The sequence below is a fragment of the Cyrtonyx montezumae genome, unplaced genomic scaffold (assembly GCF_038088225.1).
Source record: "Cyrtonyx montezumae isolate F1298 unplaced genomic scaffold, pur_monq_1.0 scaffold_5, whole genome shotgun sequence".
NCBI lineage: Eukaryota > Metazoa > Chordata > Aves > Galliformes > Odontophoridae > Cyrtonyx > Cyrtonyx montezumae.
Window position 1 is genome coordinate 2,805,167 of NW_027072056.1, and position 24,441 is coordinate 2,829,607.

The 24,441-nt window shown below is 38.7% G+C and overlaps 1 protein-coding gene across 2 annotated transcripts in view; it reads left to right on the plus strand.

Annotated features, from left to right (window-relative positions):
* The window catches only part of STAG1 (STAG1 cohesin complex component), a 152,375-nt gene that overhangs the window by 39,826 nt on the left and 88,108 nt on the right, over window positions 1–24,441 (plus strand). For both annotated transcript variants that reach the window (XM_065748186.1, XM_065748187.1), the window contains exons 4-5: window positions 4,929–5,093; window positions 17,379–17,475. In XM_065748186.1, the coding sequence (XP_065604258.1) occupies window positions 4,929–5,093; window positions 17,379–17,475 (262 nt within the window). The remainder of the gene's footprint in view (window positions 1–4,928; window positions 5,094–17,378; window positions 17,476–24,441) is intronic.

Consider the following 24,441-nt stretch of genomic DNA (forward strand, 5'->3'; position numbering starts at 1 on the left):
AGACAGACTGGTGTTTTATTTCCAGCCTTCTTTTTCCAGAAACAAATGTTTTCTCATTGCAGCTGGGGCACTTCTGTAAGCAATAGCACTCATTTAAAAATCTACCATTTGTAACAGAGATCTTTTTGATTCAGTAGAGAACCTTAATATTTTGAGAAACCTTTCCTTCCTGAAAGTGCTACTTTCCATGTTGCTCCCCCACTTCTCTAGAGACAGTTGTAAAGACGTCCATGGAGCAGTCGGCTGGGTCAGGTGAATCTGTCCAGTCAGTGGGTATACACTGGTGCATGTGTTTACGTAAAGCTGCAAGTGAGTGTCCTCAGCTAGATGTATGTTTAGTAAATTGTGTGCTGTGTATGTAAGGAGTGGCCTGTGACAGTCCTCTGGTTGGAGTTGCTGAGTAACATTAGCTAAAAAATGCCTTTTCTGTATGCTGCGTTATTGAAATTGGATGCTCTCATCTAGGTAGGGGATTTGAAACCCCAGTGCAGCTTTCACATTAGTGAGCTCAGGCTCAGATCAGTTATTCATTTATCCTTTGTTTTTGCTTCCTCTCTTGCATCAGAGATCTCTTACAGAGTTGTTTAATTTTAGTTCCCATGTTTTATATTAACCTACCTGGCCTTACCTCCCCAGGATCTCTGAATTGCTTGGCTTAAACCTCAGCTCTTGGAGGTCTAAGCGAATGAGAGGTTTGTGGTAATATTTTAGCTATTGTATTTTGAAATAGGAGTAGCTAGAGATTGGCGAGTTTGGAGGATAAGAAGAAAGTCAGTCTGTTCCAGGGGTGGTAATTCTGAGATCTCTGCTGGAGTGTTTCTCATCTCATAGTTATGGAAGCTGCTGCATGCCTTTCTACAGCTTCTCTCCTCATGTTTCTTTATAAGGCAAGATGAAGCAAAGCACTTTGGATGCTTTTGTCCCCAGCACAGGATGTACAGTTTTGCTTTCAGGTACTTTTGTATTTATTTCTTTTGGTGTGGAGGAGACAGACCACAGTAGCTTATATTTGTTATCATATGTGAGATTTTAAGTTTGCAGCAGACCCTTAGCTTTATTTAGTCTCGTGTCTGGATGGTAAGTACTCCAGGGGATTGAGTTTTTCTCCTAGTTCCAAAATCACATGCATCCCAATTCACAGTAGGAAGAAATTCTCTTGGAAGAATTTATTTTAATAGTAGTCAAGTTTGTAGTTCAGTGTGATGTACATTGCTGTCCTGTTTCAGCTTCCTTACCTGATATTTTAAGTCTGTCCCTTAAAACTGGAGTTGAATAAGTCTTTGTGGACGTCTGAAGCAGCTCTACATGAAGTGGGTCTCAGCAGTCCCATGTCTTGTCTTTATTTGCAGTGTTTTTTTTTCAAACAAGAGCACCTTGTTTGTTTCTGTGATGAAGTTCAACGGACTGAGTCCAATAACTTCTGTCTGGATAGCCATGACAGTGTTATGAAATAGGCAGCTTCTTTTTATGAGGATGCATTCAGAGAGAGCTCAAACCAGATACTCCTCTGCTTCACTGTTATAAAGCAGAAGTTTCTTGAGATAATGCCTTTGAGAGGCAAGTTCTTTTGTCTTACTCAAGTGGAGGGTTGGAAGGCTTCTTCTGTCTTAAGAAATGGGATGTTACTTTAAATTACATATGGTGTGAGTGCACATATAGGCTGTCACTGAGGGGCAGGTGGAATTAATGACCTGTAATTCTTCCACCGTCTATTTCTTCTTGGAATGCCTCCCATCAGTTTGGACAATGTTAATGGAAAAGGTCAAGCCTTCTTTGCTGTCAGTTTAGCCTAATGCACAAATCCAAAAAGAGTAATTAATAGCTTCTGCTTTTGTATGACTGTAATTTGGGGCCTTCATGTATTTGAGGCTGATCTCTGTGACAGTAGTTAACTCAGAACATTTTTCTGGTTTTGAACAGGAACAGAGTCACTTCTCCTGAATTCTGTGAGAACAAAACTAATGTCCATATTTCTAGTGATTAATTTTGTAGAATAATGACATTACAATATAAAGTATTTTGTGTATAGATTGAGCTTAGAACTTGGTTTTAGAATAGTTTAGAAAAGAAAAAGATAGGGAAATCTATCTAGGGGTACTTTTGGTCTTCATGGGGTGACCCTGGTCCCCATCTCAGACAATGCAGTCTATTTTGACACCACCACCAGTCTGACTCCATGCAGCCAGGTCTCAAAGTGAAGGCACAGATTTTGCTGTTACAGATTTGTGCCCCCACGCAGCTCCTTTGTGTGATTAAGAAGCCTCAAGCTTCCTTACCATGCATTACTTCTTGGTGTCTCCCTCTGATGAAAGCCCTTATTCACTTCAGCAGTGTCCTGCTTTGCCCTCGCTGCAGATGCCTGCATTATGGATTATTAATGTATTTAGATACAGTGCAGCTAACCAGCTTGCCTTTTCCATGACTTTTCAGGGTTCCTTCTCATTAACAGAAGAAAAGTCAGTCTTTCTGAGTCTGGAAAACAGTCAGATCTTAGCTACTTCAGAATTCTGCTGGACTGGTGCTTAAATGAAAAACAAATAAGCCACCATGGGTTACTGTCAAATTAAGGCTTTAGGTAAAAGTCAGTCGTTTTGGGCATCTCACAGAGGCTGGAAGGGTAGAAGGGGAGGGGGCATGCAGTAACCATCATTGTTGCTCCCATTAGAAATCAGAGGATTCTGTTTTTCCTGTATCTTGATGATCGTTTGGGGGATCCTCAGGTTTATTCCTGTCAGATCTTATGGAATGTCACATTTTATGTTTGTAAGTGTTAATCAGACAGGTTTTCTGGAGCCCAGTTTATCCTTGGGGGGGCTGGTGCTGTGTGGAAGCTCTTCATGGCATTTTGAGGACGTTGTTTCTTGGGTTGAGCCTAAGGGCCATCCTCACCTGTGAAAACACTTCTACCTTGTGACATGCAGGACTACTTGTGCTTCACATTCTTGGTGTGTGCATTTCACATCTGTCTCCTACTTGAAGTACTTAATGTCTTGAATTTCTTGTTTAGAGGAACTGAGTATATAGGGGGCACGTTCTGGCTTAGATTAGTATCTGTGGAGGGCATCAACTTGCCTTACTGTTTTCCTATAGTACTACCTTTAGCTAGTTCCTATGCTTATGGCTTACTGTCACTCAGATTGAGTAAGCACATGGATTATATATTCTGGAGTGGAATCACAGAATGCTTTAGTTTGGGAGGGACCTTAAAGGCCACCCAATTCTAAATGTCTGTCACAAGCAGAGACAGCTCCATCTAGATCAAGTTGCCTGATGCCCCTTCCATCTTGACTTTGAATGCCTCCAGGGCTGGGGCATCCATCGCTGCAGGCAGCCTGTGCCAGGGCCTCGCCACTCTCAGAAAAAATTATTCCTTCAGGATATCTTATCAGTATCTAAGTCAAACTGTTTTTACTTCTTCACTCTTTTATTAAATAGTGATAATCTCTTCAGAGCTTGGTAGATCTCAAACATTTAGTGTATTTATAGCTTTCTTGCTGATAAAGGAAACTTTGCCAAAAAAAATTCACTGGGAGAGAGTTTATATTCTTCTTGTCATAGATGCAGATGTTACCTGAGAAGCTTTTCATAGATGTTCGGCCATTATTTAAGCTTTACATCTTGCATTTGTATGCGAGTCCTTAACTGACTACTTGCAAGAGACAGCTGCACTATTCCTTGCCCTTTTCTTTATTTCTCTGTCCCCACCAGTGGTGATTCCTTTTAAAGGAGATGGATAGACTGCAGCTCTGTCTTCTACCAGCTCTATTCCAGAAATGAGTCTGTCTTCTACCAGCTCTATTCCAGAAATGAGATTCCTTTCCTTTCATCCAGGAAGGTGCAACTGAAAATGCTGACTTCATACTCTTTACTAAAAGCATTACTGGAAACTGGGTGCCTGTATCTTCAAGGTAAATGGCACTGTGAGGATGTTCTCCTCTGTACAATTTTAGAGTTGCTTGCATGCTGTTTTCTGTTACAGTATTCCTCCAAAGTTCTGTGGCAGAAGGCAGTTTCTGCTTTTGCCTGCCTTGCAGCAGGGAGAAAGAGAAGATTTGGGGCATAAGATTGTAGCAGGAATCTTACATCTCCCCCGTTCCCCCCCTTAGAAACTGACTTTCTGCATAAGATGACTTAAATTCAAACAGTTCACTAAGTGAATCATTACAAGTGGAATCTACAGCAGTTGATTATAAGCTCAAAAAATCTATTAAACGCTTTAGGTTTACAGGGAAAAAGTTTTACTCAAAGGTTTAAGGCAAGAAAGGGGCTATGATGGCGATCTGCTAAATCTGAATGTAAATGTAGTCATTTAATTTTACTGGAGTTGAAGTGTTGTGTCTTCATGTACATAGTTTCTCATTAAAGGTGTATAACTGCTTTCAGAAAATGACTGTTAACATGACAAGTATATGTGTAATAAATTATTTGTTGTTTTCCAAAGATCGTTATTCTGAAAGTGTACTTCGTATGCCAGCATAAAACACTTCTACTGTCCTGTCTATAATTTGCTGCCATTTATCAACTTTGAGTTATGCTGCCAAGTATCTGTTTTGATTAAGACTAAGGATGTTGACATGAACTGATGCTTAAAAAGTGGGAATTCAGTGATTTTGAATTCCTTGGCTTGACAGTGACTTTTAAGTTATTTCTCCACAACTACTGATAATGAAAAATATACATACCTGTCTGGATAAAGCCCTAATCAATGTGGTTCAATTTCATAGCTGACTTTGCTTTGACCTTGCAGGAGATCAGACTGGAGACCGGAGATCCCTTTTAACCTGGCTTATTCTGTGATATTTGTATATTTATGTGCGTGAGTGTATAAATGTGTGTAATATCTATTTATGATGTATAAGGATACGTTGAATGATGTCAGATCTCATAGCTATAATAAGTTTTTCGTTCTGCTGGTTTTCTTTGCCCAGTCTGCCACTAAGAAACCTCGGAAGTCTCCAGGAGACAAAGGTCGTTCTGAGTCTGGAGCTAGAGGAGCGAGTCGTGGAAGAGCTAATGGCCACCCTCAGCAGAATGGAGAAGGGGATCCCGTCACTTTGTTTGAGGTGGTTAAGCTGGGAAAGAGTGCTATGCAGGTAAAACACCTAACTGTGTTACACCTTCAGATTTCAGGGTATCCCAGCTGTAGGAGTCCAGTCTAAGCTGTGCTTTTGTAAACGCTTGGATTGTTTTCATAAGCTGTATTGGTCCAATAAACTTTCACGTTTAACGTTATCTTAGCCTGTATATGATAAGGAACAGAGTGTGCTGCCTTCCAGCTGGGGGCTGTTACACTTCTCAAAGGCATGCAGCAGTTCAGAAAGTCGTTAGTTCAGTTGAATTCACAAGTATTTTGATGATTGTTTTTGAGCTGAAAATGAGTTGGTATCATGCAGTCCATTAAACCATAACCTGCAAATTTTGCAGGAAGACAAAGTATAAAATGATACTGTTGTTGGATGCAGAGCTTTTCGTTTTCCTGCTTTTTTTCTTTCCTTCACCCTTCCAAATAGCTGCTGGCATACTTTTGAAATGCTTTCTACTTGCATCCTTCTTGCTGTCTCCACCACAACTACAGAACAAAGCTAAACTAGTTGCCCAGACTTCCTCTTTAACCGAGGAGCAAAGATCGACACACCCCGAAGGCAAATTTTCCATTGTAAGATGAATATCTAAGATAGCTCCACTGAAACGCCTCTGGAAATGTTTCTTGCTTCTCATCACATACTGAGGTCTTAAAGTTATTTGTTAGTCCAGATGAGGCCCATCTGAAGAACCTCAGTAGGTGATTACTTTGACAATGTTTGTATGCTTTTAGTAAGTCGCTGTGCTTCAGCCATTTCTATTTGGCACACAGAGGAGGAATGATGGGTTCAGAATACTGATAACCCATTGCTGTTAAAATCTGACAGTGGTTACTGCTGAAGGACTGTGGAAGAAGGCCTCCTTTATTTTGCATTTCAACAAAACTGGCTTCATGCAGCATCAACATCCGTTCGTGCGTTTTGATTTTGCGGGGCTAACATGAGAAAAATTATAAATTAGTCAAAATCTCGTTTTCATTATTTTTAGCATAGCTCATAACTCAAGTCTAACAGTCTTCCACGTGCATGAAAGCTATAGAATGTTTTCTCTAAATTTCAAGTCTGGGACGTAGAGTGTTGTTCTCCGTATTTGCTGTGTTTGTTGTGCAGGATTGTCCCTTCTTATCTAGTAGGTGAAGACAGAACAAATGTACTCCTAACAAACTGACAGGTTCTGTGAGCCTCTCCTCTCTACGTGTTTTACGTCGAGGCTTCCAACTTGCTTGGATTTCAGTGCTTTTTCAAATTTCATTTTTGGCAGGATTTGAGGAAACATCTGGAGTCTATTTTCTGGTTTTACTGCAGCACTGAACATACATTATGCTTTACGTAGTATGTTTGTCTTAGAGTTACTGATATTTGCAGAAGCCAGATGAGAAGTAGTGAGTGACTGCTTTGATATTTGATGACTGTGTGTGTGTGTGTGTGTGTGTGTGTGTGGAATTGACTGATATATTTTATCTCTTTTAAAGGCTATACCAACTGAAGTCTTCCTAAAATGAAATTCTGGAAAGAAATAATCTGCATGTTTGTATTAAGAAACCATTGGAATTCAAATAAAAAGGAGTTGTTTCAAGAAATGTAATAGTTATGTAAAAATATACAAGGGGTGTGTTTATATACATGCGCTGGCATGCTTAAAACATGCTCAGCCTGTATCTCATACACATGAGAAAAAAGTAGATAGTGCATTTGAAGCCATTCCTAAGAAGTAAACAAAAAGGAGAAGAGTAGGCAGGTTCAGCTGAAGACTAGAGCATAAATGCCCCACATTTTAGGTCTGCATTTAGGAACTGAATTCAAGAGTATGCATCACCCGTGTCCCTTCCAAAATGTACTATTGATAAAAAAAAATTCCAAATAAATTAATAATAATAATAATAAATGCTGTAGTGGGGAAGAGGATGCAATTATAACGTGGTTAAATTATTTTTACTTTGAACGTCTGGGTGATAATGCCACATGAAACAAAGGTGATAGTCTAGGGGTTTTATGACACAATTGGGAATGCTTGGCTTTCTTTTTTTTTTTTTTTAGCTCATAGATTTGATGCAGGTTTTTGTTGTGGCTCTTTTTAGCAATTTGTCAGTATTGTCAATTTGGAGAGGAATGACATGTATTTGTGTTTGTCAGAACCTATTATTTGCTGATACTTAGTTATTTTTCTGTAATATGAGCCTGCTTTCGTTGTAATGCTCTTCAGTTTGCTTCCAGCAACGAGAAACAGAAAAATTCAATTATATAGTTTCAAATTACGTGGGAAATTTACTTCGTGTGCTTTCATTTCTGATCTGCCTACTCCAGCTGTTTGCTCTCAGGACACATTTTAGTTGGTAGATTTTTTCTGGCTTAGTGTTGCCAGCTCCTGGAAGTCTAGCTGAGTAGTTGTATTCAGTTCTCACTTAATTTTCTCTCCTTTGTTTTGGTTCTCATTGCAAGCTTACTGCTGTTCAGTTCTTCCAGGGAAGCGAAGTTGAGTTAATATTTGAGTATGTATAATTTCAGAGGTGCTTTTTGCCTATAGATCTTTGCCACTTTTATGAAGTGTTAGCTGTATCCTTTGTGTTAAGTCTCATTTGAACTCTGTAAATCAATTTAATACTCACGTTAGCCCAGTACTGGGTTGCTAGTTTTGGTTTCAATTTGTTTTTTAACCTTTTGTATGGTTAATTGCTTCAGAAGTTGTCAATTCTCTTTGTATGCAGTGCAGGATGACCTTACTGTTTTCTGATGGTACATTCCTTTAGTCCAGTAAGACTGTCCATAGACCTATTTAGGCACATGTTTTTCTTTTGCAGATGTGACACTCTTCTCCTTTTTGCCATTTGTCTCTTTTCTTTACCTTGAATGCTGGGTGCAGGTATATCCAGTATATTTCCCCTCTTTAAGTTCTGGAGACAGATAAGACTATCATCATTTCTCATGTGCTAAACTGCGTGAGCTGACATCAGTGGGAGTGGAGGATGTGGATTAATGCCCACCCACCACCACCACAGCTGAGCCCCTGGTATGCAGGCTGTAGCTGAAGATTTCAAGGGCCCTTCTGCACTGCTCTCTGCCCCCAGCATTAAGCCAGTGCTGAAGAGCACGTGCTGATCTCCCATTTTGTTCAGGCTGCAAGCTGAACGTTTCTTATAGATCACTTATGTCCAGTTAGTGGTAATGAAGTTTATGCTTCTGTGTTGGTCCAACCAGGTGTGGAGGCGTTTTGCTTTCATGTATACGAAGGAGGTTTGTGCCTCTCCCAGAAAACCAGAGATAATCATCAGTAATCATACCAGACATTTGTTACTGAGACATAAACAGGTCTGTGCTGAGATTGCATTATGTGCACTGCCATTTACCCTTATCTGTAGTGAACTGCAAACATCAATTTCAGTGTTCATTTTTGACCCCTCTGCTTATGCTCAGCTAATAAAAGATACGTTGGTGTTGAGCAGTCATGGTTCAGAGTGAAAGTGTCTATATTATATGCCAACGTGCATTTTAGGCTATTTTTCCTATTTTTAAAAAGAGAGTATTTTGTAGGTTGAAATGGAATTTGTCATTGTTGTACTAGTTCTTTTTTGCCTCTCCAGAAGTCAGGAACATAGCTTGTTCTTTACTTTTCTTATCCACCCACTTAAGCACACGTCTGTGTGCTATGAAGTTCCCTCCCTGTTCAAGTGCAGGTGCCTTTGCAGCACTGCTTACCCTGTCATGAGAGGAGGTTTTCTTTGTTTCTTGTGCTTCCATTCCACACGGTTATTTCTTTGTCTAGCAAGTTCACATATCAGAGCAGGAACACTAATTAATATCAGTGTAAAATATTTCTGAGATGTTAACAATACTTTCAGTACTGTACTGGTTTCAGTGTTTTTGCACTTGTCCTCGTTGTGGGCCATGGAGTTCAAAATTAGTACCTGCAAAAATGAAGGGTATGCATCCCTTGTAATTACATTTGTACTGTTGGAAATGTAAAAAAGGAAGAGCAGGCACTTGACCACTTTGAGCAATGCCTTTTTTTTTTTTTTTTATGCACTAGCATCTTACTGCAAGTTCCTATTAACATATTCCTTTTAAACTGAATTTAGTCACCAAGATCTGTATCCAATATTATTTTTTGATGGAAATTCCCAGTTCCTGCTGAATCTTCTTCTGTCACTTGGAGGTTTGGTGACTTGTATCATGGTAGTCAGTTCTTCCAAAAATTGGATAGAGTTTACATATCTTGTTGGAATGGCATATCCTGTTCTGCTGAAATGGTTTTTGGATTTGTATGGCATTTAGGGCAGAAATAAGCTATTATGGTCTGTACACTACCCCCTTGCATAGGTCAGGCCATGGAATTGCACCCATTCCTGTACTGAGCCAACACCTTTGCCAGCCCCTTTTGTATAGTAATAATGATTTTAGTTTCAGTTAGGGTGTGCTAACCTGAACAACTGTAGAGAACCCTGAGTTTGAACCTTTACAGTTCCCCCTCAGGTCTTGCTGCAGAAGCTTTTTGCACACCTGGTGGTCACAGGGCCCTTGGCTGGTACAGGAGGGGCACTGGCCTTGGGGAGGCTATCTTCCCACCCTCCCACCGCCCCCCACGTACACACACATGCACACACACCTCAGAGGACAAAGCTGCTGCTCAGGTGTGTTATCTCCTAGCGAGGGAGGCTGACAGCATGCTGAGTCCCAGAGCCTTTGCAGCATTGCCAGCTGCTTCCCAGCACGTTCAGCTTGGATTGGGCTTTGCTTCGCTTACTTCTCAACTCCCTGAAACTTTGCCATACAGTTATTTTATTTGCGTCATTATTGTGCAGTACAATCTCTATGATCCTTAGACCTCTCAGTGGCTCTAGTTAAGAACAGTTGCTGTCTGCCTGCTTCCATCTTGCGTAAACTAAGGCTGCTGTGGATCAGATTGGTCCCACCTTCTCTCACACCTACAGCTGGTGTTTTTTACACTTTTCTTGTGTATTTTGTAGTCACACCACGTAGATACATGGCACTGGAATGGATATTTTTCAGCTGGATCAGCTCTCTGATTCAGCTCATCTCTGGCAGCAGCTCAGACTTACTCTTGGTTGAAATGAATGTATAACCATGGTCATATCTACTTTATTTAGGAGGAATTGTATTTTACATATATTCCTTGTTACTTGAGCGTAAAAGTATAAACATTCTAGCTCTGACTGGATCATCTTGGAAGCCCAATATCCTATCACTGGCAAAGGCAAATAAGAAAGATATATTTTGGGAATTCTCCCTACCTCAGATTGTTTGCAGCTCAGAGTGAATGTCCTTTCTGTGTTTACAGTAGCCTTAATGGCTTTTTTCTCCCTGACTTTGTCTGTTCTCCATATTAGAAGTCCTCTTCAATGGATAGTGTCTCTGCATCTACCTTGACTATTTCAGCAAGTCAAGGTCCTTGCTAAAGACTTAACAGTGTACAAAAAAATTAAGGATAGTAAGTATTATTCCTGTTTTTTATGTTGAAGGCATAGCTTATTTGTCCTTTAATGTATTGTAATGACATGGGATTTTACCAGACTGTCTCAGAAACTCCTAAGGAGTTTTAAACATGTATTCTCTGAAGTTTGCAGAATAAAATAACTGCAACTGTTATTGTCACTTTTAATAATATTTAGTTTTGATACTGGTAGATGGATTTTTCTTCAACCTCGTCTTGGTTTGCTGTTGGTTGTATGGTACTGGTTTAAAAGGAAAAATCAGAACTAGGTACATGCTCTCATGCTTGTACTAGCAACAGTTTAGCTGCCAAATTAAACATTAATTAATTGAAGATGCATCCCTTAATACCAAGTAAATTTCTTCTGTAGTCATCACACAGTACTTCCTTTCCCACGTGTAATTCATGGTTGATGATTTTGCAACCGGGGTGAACCGGGTTTTACCTGAAAATACCCACTATAGTTAAAGCCAGATAAATTTTTTACTCTGGAACATTGGCCTTTTTTTTTTTTCTAATATCTGAGATGATATATGAACTCTTTCCAAATAACATTAGTAAAAGAAATTGAAGTGTGGTTTTTAATAAATTGATGATTCTTTTATTGGAATAGCTGATCTTGTTTCTGTTCTCCTCTAGCGATTTTCAAATCTCATGCACAATGCATGTGACTTTTTTGTGCTTTGTAGCATCTCAGAACCGTTTGTGCCCACGATAGGCCCAATTTAAACAGACAGAGCCCATTAGAAATTGTGTAATATGTAAATTGTGAGGGATGAGCAACTACACAAAGTCTGTACCGTTGTAGAAAATGGACTTGGTACGAGGCTGCTGCAGTCTGCCCTTGTTTCCTGAGGATTGAAGTGAGGAGGTCCCATTCTGAGTGGTGTAGACATGCTGTAGCAAGGGTATGTGTCCTTGGTGGTTCCTGTAATTTTAATCCATCTGCAAGAATAATTTTTCCAGTACCTACTATGCATAAAAGAGTAATGCCACCTAAATCATGCCATTGTAATACTCTTAGGGAATTAAATATTTTTGTCTTTTAGAAGGGGTTATGTTCCCAACTGAATTTTTCCATGTAACATGTTAGGGTACTTGCCCCACCTAATGATAGTTCATGCCCATTGTTCTGCATAGAAACATGCAAAATGCCAAACACAGATGCTTCTGCATGGAGCGCGAGTCCCTTTGTTTTATTGGGAATAAATCATTTGGAGATGTTATTCCTTTACTCTCTGTGCTTCGAGGAAAAGAAAAGGTTATGTAGATAAACTCTACATAAACAGATTTTTTTACTTTACTTCTAGAGAACAAGAATCAGCGTTACATGAAAACAAGGTTTAAAATAATCATTTTGGCTTGTTGGAAAATGCTCTCTTGGAGTTAGCGGAGCATGAACTCTCTTCATTTAAAATAACCATTTTTAGAAGAAAAAGGATAAACTGCAGCTTTTTGATCTACAGTTCTGTTTTATTAACCTTACATTAGTTCTTTCTGTGGGTGTATGTTTCTGCCTGCCATTAGGAATGCAATCAGTCATCTGGGAGTCTAGTGCACGGTCTTAAATTGCGTGTAGTTTGACATGCTAGGTGCTACCTTCTCCCTGGTAACTCTGTAATTACCTCTGTCTTCACAAAATTTGACCTTAAAAGACTATTAAAAAAAATAAGGGAAAAGAGATATGTAGGCTTACTTTAAGAACTTTATACAGAACATTACAAGTCATTTGTACTTCAGTTTCTTTCCCTGTATTCTTATTTGACTCTTCTTTTAAGTTATTCTCACCACCTGTTAAAGTATTTTCTAGCTTTTGTCTTTTTTAGGCTGTTCTTTATACAGATAACTGAAGTCATAATTTCACTGTGTTTTTTGTTTCAGTAAGCTTAGAATTTCTTTTAACTGCTTATTGGCAGAAGACCTTAGTATATACACCATGTTGTATGCTTTCATTTTATTTTTTGTACCTTCAGTACAAACACACTGCACACCCATCCCCAAATCATACTTTGTCTGTTGCATTCAGTGTAAGTGATGCATGCCCATGGTCAGCTGAATTATTGAATTGTTCCTTATTGTTGATTTCCCATAGTGAACAGTAGACTCAGATCTTTCACTTGAGCATCCTCTTTGGATATAGTGTTTACTTTCTGTTGGTAGCACTGCTGCCAAATTGTTGCTTAATTTGAATTGTGAAATAGCTTTATGAAATGAACTCTCATTAATATTTAGAGAGACTGTGCTAATTTACACGAGTTAGCAAAGTATCGTCGGCAGGGAGCTTCTGAGTGTTGTAATGTTCTTGCACTGCAGGAATGTGAAATTGATTCATAGCTGAGAAGCCTCCAGGAGGTAATAAGATAATGAGTTTCATTTTTTTTCATTCACTGCCTCAGACTTTTGGTTTTACTGGCATTTGAACCTGTTATTTCTCTTCACTTATAAAAAGCGTTCTGATTTATCGTTGAGCAGACTGAGATGTGAAGGTCAGTATATCTGTAAAGATTCCATGATTGGTTCTAAGTTATTTATTCAGATTGTGGATCTGTTTTGTTACTTCCTTAACTTTCTTCATGCTTCTGATTTTTTACTTAATAGCCTTGTTAAATTTTGTCTTCCAATGCTCCCTGGCAGGTTTTGAAGCAGAGTTATCTGTGAGATCCTGTGAAAGCAGTTACAGAATACTTAAAATCTCTGTCCTGACCCCCCTGTCCATGATATATCATCTATCATCTTGATTCTTCACTCAATTCTCATAAGGATAGAAGCATTTTTCAATTAAAATAATACTGAAAGAATTAATTTCTATAACATGGACTCATTACAGTGACTGAGTTGTGGTGCATCTGTGTGTGTATATATGTATATCTGTAGCATATATATATATATATATATATATATATATATATATATATAGATGTACTGTGTGTGCATATATAGCTGCTTTCTTAGGGCAGAGAACTAGAAGGGCTCATGTGGGTGTTGCTGGAGTAATTACTTACACCAGTCTGCTAGTGAAAATGAGAAGCTGAAGAGTTTTTCATCTACTTTCGTCCATCATAATGTTGCCAGGGGCCTTTTCTTTGTTGTGTATGTTCACTGTGTTTGGTGAATCCAGAAAGCATTGGTTTCCTGCACCTGGAGAACTTGTGCTGTAGATCTCACGCTTCCTGGGAATGCTGTATTTATCTTGCTAGGTGCTCTTTTCCATACAGTAGATCACCACTCCCTACTGCATCCGAAAGTAACAGCATCTGGCAGCAGATAGGTACCACCAGAAGAAGTCGTGCAGTCTGTTTGTGCACCTTTCCTAAGTGTTTTGCTGAATCAGGCAACAAGGCTGTGGGGTGAATTCTTCTGGTGGATGAAGCTGGCTTACAGCTGCCTCTTTTCCAAAGAGCTCTCTGAGCCTTCCCTCCCCTTGGTTCCTTCACTCCAGCATCAATCCTGTGTCTGAGAGAGATGACAGGGAAGAGGCCAGGAAATGAGTTGTTGCTATGAGAATTGTTAATGTGGTTTGTTGCTTGCTTATGTCTGAGAAACCCTTGAATATGGGAAGATTGGAAGGAGAGTAATAACAAGATCCGTTATGTCTGGAAGGGTTGGTTTTAACTTGTGGACTGTCAGTAAGAAGTCCTTGTTTTTAATAGGAGTCTTTCCCTCTATGCATGTTTAGCAAAAAGAAATCCCTTTTCTGGCAGAGATCCATTGTTGCACCCATTGCTGCACTATTGCCTGCCCAATTTCTTTTTCTCCCATTCGTCCTCTTTTCTCAGTTTTTGGATTACAGCTGTTTTTTCTTGGTTCAGTTGAAGTTTGTCTCTATTTTGGGTCTGGTACGTATCTTTTTTTTTTTTTCATCTGAATGTTTTCTGGTTTATAGCTCTTTTCTGTTACATCTAAAGTTAACAGTTTGATTAGGTTCCAACTGTTGTAGCATATGTAGTCTGGCTTCATTATCTCCTGTTGCCTTAAACTGTAATCTCTAAAAAAAACCCAAAAAACTACCAGTAAGCATGCCAAATGTGCATGAGGGGTTGAATTGTATAGATGTGTGGGTGCTACTTCCATTCTGATACACTGGAAGTACCCTCCTCATGTTCAGGGATTAGTGAGCACAGTGTGTGTGGCTGTGTAACAGCACTGAGGGGTGAGGTTAAGTAAGTATATACAGTAAGTCTGTAGGTTACTCCAAAAGTAATGCCTCTTATTTATTTATTTATGTGGAAACTAAAACAACGAGAACCATTGGGTAGAGCAAATTATCAGCCACAAAGCACTATTTTTTTTAACATAACCACCACCATCAGCTATTTTTGCCAGCAATGAACAAGAGCCTGTGTGCTGCACTCATAGTCACAGAGTTGTAGGGGTTGCAAGGGACCTCTAGAGATCATCAAGTCTAGCCACCCTGCCAAAGCAGCTCCCTAAACCAGGTTGCACAGGTAGGAATCCAGGTGGGTCCATACCAGCAGAGTTGACTGTTGTTGCTGCTGCTGAAGAGCACCACCCACCCTTCAATGTGCTACATTCACTGTTTGGTATCCAGAAACTTTCAGCAAGTCAATGAATATCACTGGGTGCTATTCTTTTCACATGGAGAAATTCAGTGGCACATCTTTGTTTCATCTGCACTTCCACGTCAGGCAGCATTCCTCAGACTGCCCCTCTGCTGCCATCTGTCACGCAGCAACAAGATGTAACAGAATAGTGTTGGGAAGGTTCAGCCTCTGCTGCCATCCCACCAACATCTGCCTCTGGTTATCAAGGGCCAACCTCATACAATAGGAGGCATTGCTTTTGGAGCAGCCATTGCATAATGCACACATACACACTGGCTGAGAACTAGATACTGACAGATAAAAAACACTTGAGATTTCCCAGGCTGAAAGAGGAAGATAGTAAACTTCAGAACATGTTAAGAGCAAAGATAAAAACATGGAAGTGGTTCTGTGCGAGTCACAGCAGCCCTGGGTAGGGTTCTTCTTCCTGAGAGCTGGCAAGTGGAGAATGTGGTGGAAGCATGGAAAGTGTAAATTGGGGCTGGAGGCTTGAGTTCTCATCTCTAAGAATTAGGTGGCACCAAATAGAGCTAACTCTTGGCAAATTTAAAACAGAGCTCACTCTTTTTTGGGGGATGAGTAATTGACCCTTCAGGCACACAACAAACTGGTGTAGATGGTGAAGTTTTTTGGTGTAGAGACATTCCTTAAAATAAAAATTGTGTGGAACAACATTCAAAGACCAGGAAACTTCTGAGCTGTACATTAAGGATCTGGGAGAGTGACTGGAAGTATCAGTAAGTTCTTACCCAATTGTTAGTTTTTTCCCTGAATGAAGCCCTGTTGGGCAGCTGAACCTGTGGGCTGACTTTGCCCAGACATTGGTTTTTAAGCTGGCAATTGCACGTTGTTCTGATAGTTACACTAATTAAGCTGTTCAAGCAAATGTTTTCTTAGTCCACCAGCAGGCTGGTCATTAAGCTTTGTCAATATTTAGTTTATTAAAAAAAATTTACACTTGACTATATTTAGTTTTACTGGGGAGAATTCTGCAGCTGGTTGGTACTTACAGGTGTAAATTCATGATGAAATGGTAGCAAAGCATTCTGAATAGCTTTGTGCTAGTGCTTTGTGTTTTCTCAACAAGTTTAATTTGAGCCAAATCTTCCTTGCTTGTTTCCTTTTGAGGAGCAGATAAGACAATGCTTGTGGAGGTTTCTTCTCCCACTCTGCACATGTGTGAGTGTGTCGGTATACAAAACCTCCAAAAATTTAGTTTCCTGGCAATTTGGATGTGTAGAGATTTTCATCCACATTGCTTCATTTTAGTGACGTTGGGAGGTTTTAAAATCATGGGTCTGCCCAGCACCCGTAGTTCTGTAGTCAGAGCTGTAAGGGAAAGTGCATGGGAAGCAGCTGTAGGCTGTGCCATTCATTGTATGCCTCTACATTCATTCAGCTGATGTAACTCTGCCATTAACTCTTCCTGGTTCTGTGATTGCACTTTTATGTTGACTGGCCAAATTCATTTGTTGGGTGTTTGCATCAGCCCACTGAAGCACATTGTGTCCCCAGAGCTGAATATGTGACAGATGACAAACCTTGACACCTGTGTGCTTTCTGGCCTCCTCCTTGCTATTATTCATAATAATGACCATGTGCTGTGCCTGCTTATCAGTGATTATAAAAATATCTCCTGACTATATATATTCTGAGTGCAGTTTGAATCTGACTCCACTTCATATACTGTGACTCAGGTGACTTAATGATTTCCAAATGCTATGAGACCAACTTTTGTATATCTGTTGTAGTTTACAAAATATTATTCATTTCATCCCATCTTTTTGAACTATGTACAGTGTTTATGAATGACTGATACAACATTTAGACCCTTATAAATATTGAGACGTTTGTTATGCAGTATAAATTCTTTTCTTTTTTTTTTTAATCCTCAAATGATTTCTACTTGTTAGTTTTCTGGCCATGTATGTTGGTTATTCTGTATGTAATTGTAGTTTTTATGTTTTTATTTTTATTTTTATTTTTTTTTAAGACAAGTGTGAAACTGTATAAATACTGCAAATAGAATTGTGAGGAAATAAAGTAATTTGAATCTGTGTTTTATATGATTATAATACAGACAACAGTGCATATAGTTCTGTTCTCTTAACAATATTTGTTCTGTCTCCACCCTGAGAGAAGGTGTATAGATTTCTGCATTTGTACATACATATAGTTACGTAAAAGAAATTCTCAGTTATGAAATGATATTCTGAAAAGAATAAATGATTTGCCTTTAATAAAATGCTTTTTGAGAGTGTCTGATAAGTATTCTTTTTTTCTTGACAGTCTGTGGTGGACGACTGGATTGAATCATATAAACAAGACAGGGACATAGCACTTCTGGATTTAATCAACTTCTTTATCCAGTGTTCAGGATGTCGAGGTACAGAACGTTGGGAACAAGTTGTATAGAATAAATCTGACAGTCATGCAAGTGTGTATTAGTGAAAATGCTGATACAGTTGTGGGAGGCACATGGACATATTCTGTGTATGCACGGTTTATACAGAGATATGGTCTACATTCAGAAATAATTTTATTAAAGCTTGTTTGTCAAGGGCATACCCTTTCTTTTTCTCACTTTCCTGTCATCATCCTAAAGTGTACAAATCCTCACAGAGACATTCTGCTCGTCAGCAAAAGGAGACAAAAGATCTGTTAATCAAGGTAGGCGTATCTTTACTTCCCCTTTCTCTTTCTTCCTAATTTTTTTATTACAAGAATTGGTAGGTGTAACTATACTTCAAATGACTTTTTTTCTCTTTCTTTAGGAAAATAGGACGTTTTTAACTGAAGAGGAGGGAGTCAGGCTTTGGTTGCCTTCGATTAGGAAGCGAGAAGCTGTTCTTGGCTTTTTGGTTTTGTGTTTGGCTTTTTTTTCCATGAAGCACCAATCTTATTTCTTCTTCTGTAATACTGTATGGAGTCAGCAGCCAGTGGATAGTCTTATACCCTATTTAATCAGTCTCCATTTATCTAACGTGGGCTGCTCTTTCTAGCATTCTGTTGCTACATTGCCCTTTCTAATCAATTTTTCATGTATTGTCATTTTACTCAACCTTGAAAAGAGTGAAAGACAAAACTTCACTGTCTGTAGCACCCAGCACCAAACTATTAATTGTTGAATAATGTTTCATATTATTTGCCTTGAGTATTATTAAAAATAACACATAATAGAAAAATGCTTTTCCTTCATTTTGTAACAGACGTGTAAATATATTTTCAGACCCTCCAGTGGTTTAGTCAGAAGTCCATTTCCTTCCTTCTTAAGTTATAAGGAGAAGTTCCAGGTAAATTAAAAGCGTCAGAGAAGAAGAGATGTAAGCCAACACTAGCTTCAGCAAACTTCTCTTGTAGCTTAACAAAAGATACCTATTTATGGATGGTAGGAAAGACAGGAGCTATGGAAGGACTGAAGCTTGGGGTTTAGGTTGCCAGCCTGTGTCTGTACTCTCACACACACTGCCGACAATATTTTCCAGACTTATTTGGCTGCTTATATGAATGTGGTTGAATTCTCTTTTGCTTTTTTGTTTGTTTGTTTTACCACTCTCTATCAAAGGTGAATGTGAAAAAAGACCAAACTACTATACCTTCATTCCCTTGGCTGCTCTTCCCTAATTCCTACGTTTCCTTATTAGAGAATGCAGCGCTTAAAATCTCTGAAGAATGACATTTTTTAAACATCTTGTTACTGACTGATGCAGGCTGAATGCCCGCTGTCAACCATATGCTATTGGAGCAATTGCTTCCCAGAAAAGCTTTCCATTATTGGCTGTGAAGCACAGCACTTCAAGTGGCTGATGTCAGTTAATTTTTATTCTGCTGCTGGGTTTTATATTTTTGTGTGATGGATGGATTTATGGTAATATGGTATCAGTTTTTATCAAGTATTCTGTTTTGCACTCACAGGGATTTCTCTCTGCTGAGTTTGCTTTAGTGGCCCTCTGGTTTCAAACAGTGATGGAAGGAAAGAGGAAGCAAAAACGACTCATCCCTTGACTTTATAGTTGTGGTGAAGGGATCTGTTTCTGTGCTGGAGTTTTTGTAGTGGGTACAGTCACAGCTGTTATATGAGGGTTAAAACCCTGGCAGATAGCTCTGTTCTTTCCCGTTCCCAGCTCTGCTTTTTCCCACTGTCCTGTAAGCGTGCTTGCCCATGGCAGTAAGTAAAAGCTTTATCACAAGGGAGAGGATTCCCTCGATAGACCACTTAGGGTAAGATGTGTAATGAACTACTCTTAAATAAAGGCAGATATGGAAATCACCATTTCATGTGTTTGTACGAGGAGGACCCAAGTTTGTTTTTCATTGGAAGAATACATGCTCTATAATGACATTTTAATTTCTAATCTAAAATATTAATCTGATTTAAATGCTAACCACTAACAGATCTAACTTTGTATTAAATTGAGCGAAGAAGAGCAACAGCTAACTGGGGAGGGAGCTTTGAAAGTGGCACTGAGTTTAACAAACAGAAACATTTGGTATCTAAATATACGTAAAATACACTTAGCTTGACATTTATTTCAAAAGCTGTATGTAGTTGAAGAGCATGTGCCTGTTCTGACTTCAATTAGAGATTGTTTAGGTACCAAACTTAATAGCATTATTTTGCAACAGTATTGAAAGTGAACAAAAATATTTATAATTAGAGAAATAGTGGTTTTCACCCATTTATTTCATTCTATTGGACAGCGCATAGGCTTGAATGAGTTTTTTGGCATCCTTCAGTTTTACTTAAGAGATTTTCCTGAAATGAGAAGTGATCTCTTGTAAATAGGAGTAAGTAGTCACGTTACATGAATTATTTAAAAATGGGAAATGTTATGTATTCTGTAGGCTAACATGCAAGATATGTGTAACTTTGAATAAATATTAACCAAGTATTCAAGGGTCTGTGTATCCTTTGTCAGCACTTTGGAGTATTTAATACTTTCAGTATTATGTATTCTGGTTTGTGCAATAATGACAATTAAAACATGTGAGAATTATTTTCAGCATGACTTCAGTAATCTTTCTTGTTTTTGTAAAGTTGACTGTGTATGAACGAAATGGTTGTCCTGATAAGCTAGCAAAAACATCTCCATTCAATAATTGGATTTTCAAATGGGCTAAAATCATTTTTTACACCGTTTTCCCACTAGTTTTCCTACTCAGCATTTATGTTTATTGCCTTTGCTGATTTTGATTAGAAAATGAAACCAGTTCCTAAGTTTTCCTTTCTCTCTCCCTTAAAGAATCCCAATGAAAATCCCTGCCTTTACACTTTGTTAATATAGTTGTCTTTGTGATGCTTTATGCTATTTCTGTGAAAGAAGAATGGTTGACCAGGACTGGCAAATTGATAAATGTATTTTCTTGTTTCCTACCACTTCAGAATGCTTTTCATTTGCTAGAGGGAAGATCTTTTATTAGATAGTATCTTAGAAAGATGAAGAAGTTAGTGTTCAGTTTAAAAGCTGTTACGTTTGGAAAAACCATAGATGAATGCTGTTTCCAGTCCTAGGAAGAAGATTTGTTTGTTTGGTAACATTTATTTTCACAATCCATAACACGGGTGTTGTGTTTGCCTTCTGCCAGAAACTAAGTTTAGTGGTTTGCATTGTTAACTTGCAGAACTTAGGCTGTCCTAGTGATAAACTGGTTGCTCAAGTCACTTCCACTTGACTGGAGGGGGAAAGTACCTCCATGCAACTTAGTTTTCCATTCCAGATTTTGAAGTGTGGTCTGTAGCAGTGTGGGTACAGCCATCCTTCTCTGCCATGAAGTTGCTGCTCAGTGTTAGTTTTCTGTGTTTGTTCTAGAGCTCAATTGATTTCTTGTTTGAAGGATCTTATTTTTTCTTTTGCGCTAGCTGCAAGTAAGCTGAAGTGCCTAATCAGCAGTATGGGTACCCAGGTCCCAGAAGGATCTGTGTCAGTGTGATGCTGCTTCTGGGCTAATTAGCTCTGCCTCTCAGTCTGAGTAATTAGCTCAGGTAGCATGCTCTGCTGCTATGACAACCAGGCTGTTTCTGTTTCTGGAGCTCGGTGGATTTAGAGCTGATTTGCGTGTCTGCATTGCTGTCTGCTTTTGCCTTCTGTTATTGATACAAAACAAATGGAAAACCCTATAAGCACGTTGACCTTTCTGGATTTTAGAGGCTGAGCGCCATGCTTGTGGAATAAATATATAATCATTCCTAACCAGAAGCCTGAATCCACCTCTTAAGCTGTGAAGGACAAACTGACCTATCAAGTTCATGTAAGAAAAGCTTTCTTTTGAAGGAAGAAAGGACACTCACATGTTGAGCAGAAGAACCTTTTGACTGCTTTCAAATACACAGCAAAATTACTGCTGAAATTTGTTTTCTCCCTTCCTCTCATTTCTTTTCTGATAGGGAAGCCAGAAACTGCAAGTTCTTGGGAGGATTTTACAAAGTGATGTGAGCGTTGCATCCTGTGCCAGCTTTACCTAGTGCTGAACAGCTTCAAGACACTATTACAGGAGGCACAAACTTGATGCAGTGCCCTCACTGTTCTTAGTGAGGGGGCCTTGACTGGATGTTAAGCGTCCCTCCATTAGAAAACGTCGTGTGATGTGGCACACTGAAGTTGATTGTAGGAGTGGTCCTGTTGGTCAGGGAAATCAGTGGGTTTCCTTCTTTTGAACTTTGTCTTATTTCCCCCCTCAGAATCTTTTTGTGGAATCAGACATTCATGAAAAACGTTCATACTGCCACCTGTCAGCCCTGGCTGCGAGTGGGTTTTAGAGTTGCCTTTTTGTAGTTGCAGGCAAGCAGGGATCCGGGGAAGAAGTTTGTGCACAGCAGGATGTTTATTGCTGACATTTTCCTTGTGAATCAGCCATTTAGAGGTCCACACCCTTTTGCTTGGAGCTTTTCGTCTCTAGTTGTTCCCCACATATTCCTGTAAGATGCTCTGAAAAATTTTGTGATGGAACATTGGAAACAGAATCAGCAAGTGCAGGATTTAGGAGCTAGCTTGCGTGAGTCCAAGATTCATGCTCATTTTTATTTTTATTAATGTTCTGTGCTCTTAATTAAAGGCATGGAGCAAGGTAATAGATTTGTGTTTCTCCAGAGGAAATTGAAGGCTAAGAACAAGTTGATGTGTCCATTGTGTAATCTGGCAAAACAAATGAAGAGGCAACTGCTCGCTTTGCTCTTGAGCAGGATTTCAGAAAGCAGATTAGCTGGGAAATAGTAACATTTGCTTTGAATAATAATGTTTTAATAGGGATATGATGTTGAAAGTAGAATAATGTTTTGGTTTAAAAACAATCATTTATCAGTTACTTTACTTGCACAGAATTTTGTTTTGTGATCACTGGAATTATACTGCTCTTACAGATGGATGTTACTGAGTGTTGAAGGAAGGCTGAATGATAAGCATAATTTCCTGCAAATGGTCTTTACATAAGGAACTGCAGAATTGTTTGTGGGAAATGTTTCTGGCTTTGGCATGTGGTAAAACACTTTCTCTCTTCAGTTGTTCATGTATTATTAAGAAATTAATATCCTGAATGTATTTAATGTATTTAAAATACGAGAAAATAAGGTTATTCATTATGTTGAAGTTTGCATTTTTTTTTTGAAGGGTATAAAATATGCTTTGTCTGTTATTTTCTTTTTTTTTTTTTTAATTTTATTTTAGTAAAATCCCTTATTAGTGTGTCAGTATAGGGGAGAAGTTACAAAGTAGAAGAGTAGTGCATGTCAAAAAAGAAGATATTTACCTGCATGTGATTCAAGTTCTGCTGATGTCAAGGTTTTATAAAACATTTTCTATTCATAGTATACACAGATAAAAAATACACTCCCAATTACCTACATTAGGCATTAAAAAGATTCTACTAACCACATTCAAGAATAGGCAAGCAGGACTCAAGAATGGAAATGACTTTATTTTCTTCTTAATTTTATGTGTGATGTTGATAAACCAGATCTGAACTTAATAGTTCTTGATTCTGAGCCTCAGGGTCATTTCTACAGTGCGTTTATCGTGAAATGAAAGCTTAGAAAATTCAGAGTGAAAATAAGATGCAAATAATAAACCTGGTGTGGGTGGAAAGTAGGTAGGATTACCAGAGCTGTGTTAAATCTCTCATTTCTGTAAGTGAAGATAAATAAGGTTAAAATGTCCTCATGAAAGACTTGACAGGTAATATGGTGATGTCTAGATATCGTTTTTGTGTGTGTGAAAATTTGCAAATGGCTGATTTTTGTTGAATTTCTTGAAGCTCAAGCCTTAGTTTCACTGCTGCTGACTGTTAGTTCATAAAGCTTTTCCATCTTTCTTCCAATTTTTGTGGAGAATGCTATCTGTACTTTTTATCTCATGTTCTATTTCTTATGTTCTTTTGCTCTTCAAAATTTCTTTGGCCGCAGGAAGAATAGCTGCAGAACTCTGGGCTTGCTTCAGTTTTGCATTTCCCTGACGTTTCTGTGATTCTGGGGATGGGAAGCCTTGAAAAATTGAAAGTAAAATAATTGAGCTGTGAAAGTATGAAAAAGGTCTGAAGTAGTGCATCATGTTTTGATAAGTACCTGGGAGCTGATGTCCTCTTCTTCCCCAAAGGTGCATCCTGCTTTCAGAAACTAGTGGGCGAAAACTGGAGAAATCTGCTGAGTGTGCATTACAGAGATGTGAATGAGGGCCATGCTGGGTCTGTGGTTTCAGAATCGCTGGCTTGAGGTCTGTCTTCAGCCTGGGATTTCACCCTAGGATCTGGTGACAGGAGCAGTAGTAATTTAAACGAAAGTACTTTTTAAAAATTTATTACTTTCTCACAGATATATTCAACTGTTCATATATCAAGTACAGTGACAAACCAGAAATAAGCTGGCTTAAAATCAAGATAGTAGCTGATTTATTCATGTGAATTAATTTAAGATTTCAGATTATTTAAAAGAATTTTATTCAGTTAACTGGCAGGACTTTCAACATCTGAATATTTTAAAGCAGTCAAACATATAATGTAGGGAAGGACAAATTACCTTTGTAGTTACAGTCCAAAAGCAAGTTCTGCTCTGCCAGTGCTGTATCATGTGTTCAAATCTCTGCTGAAGATGAAACTGCTCCTTGTAAGTGTGGAACAAAGTTTACGTTCTACCCTTGTGTACCACTTCCTAAACTCATAGCATTCATTCACTACATTTTTGGTAGTGCTCACTGAGCATAAATTGTACAAGGCTTTCTGATGTTACCGCTTGTTTTCTACCGCATTCATTTAATTACATACACATCAACCTGGGAAATTGTAGTTCTCATGTGATTATGAAGTCACTATGTGAGAAGTCTTACAGATAAGCGATGATGCTTCAGTGCTACAACTGCAAGACCAA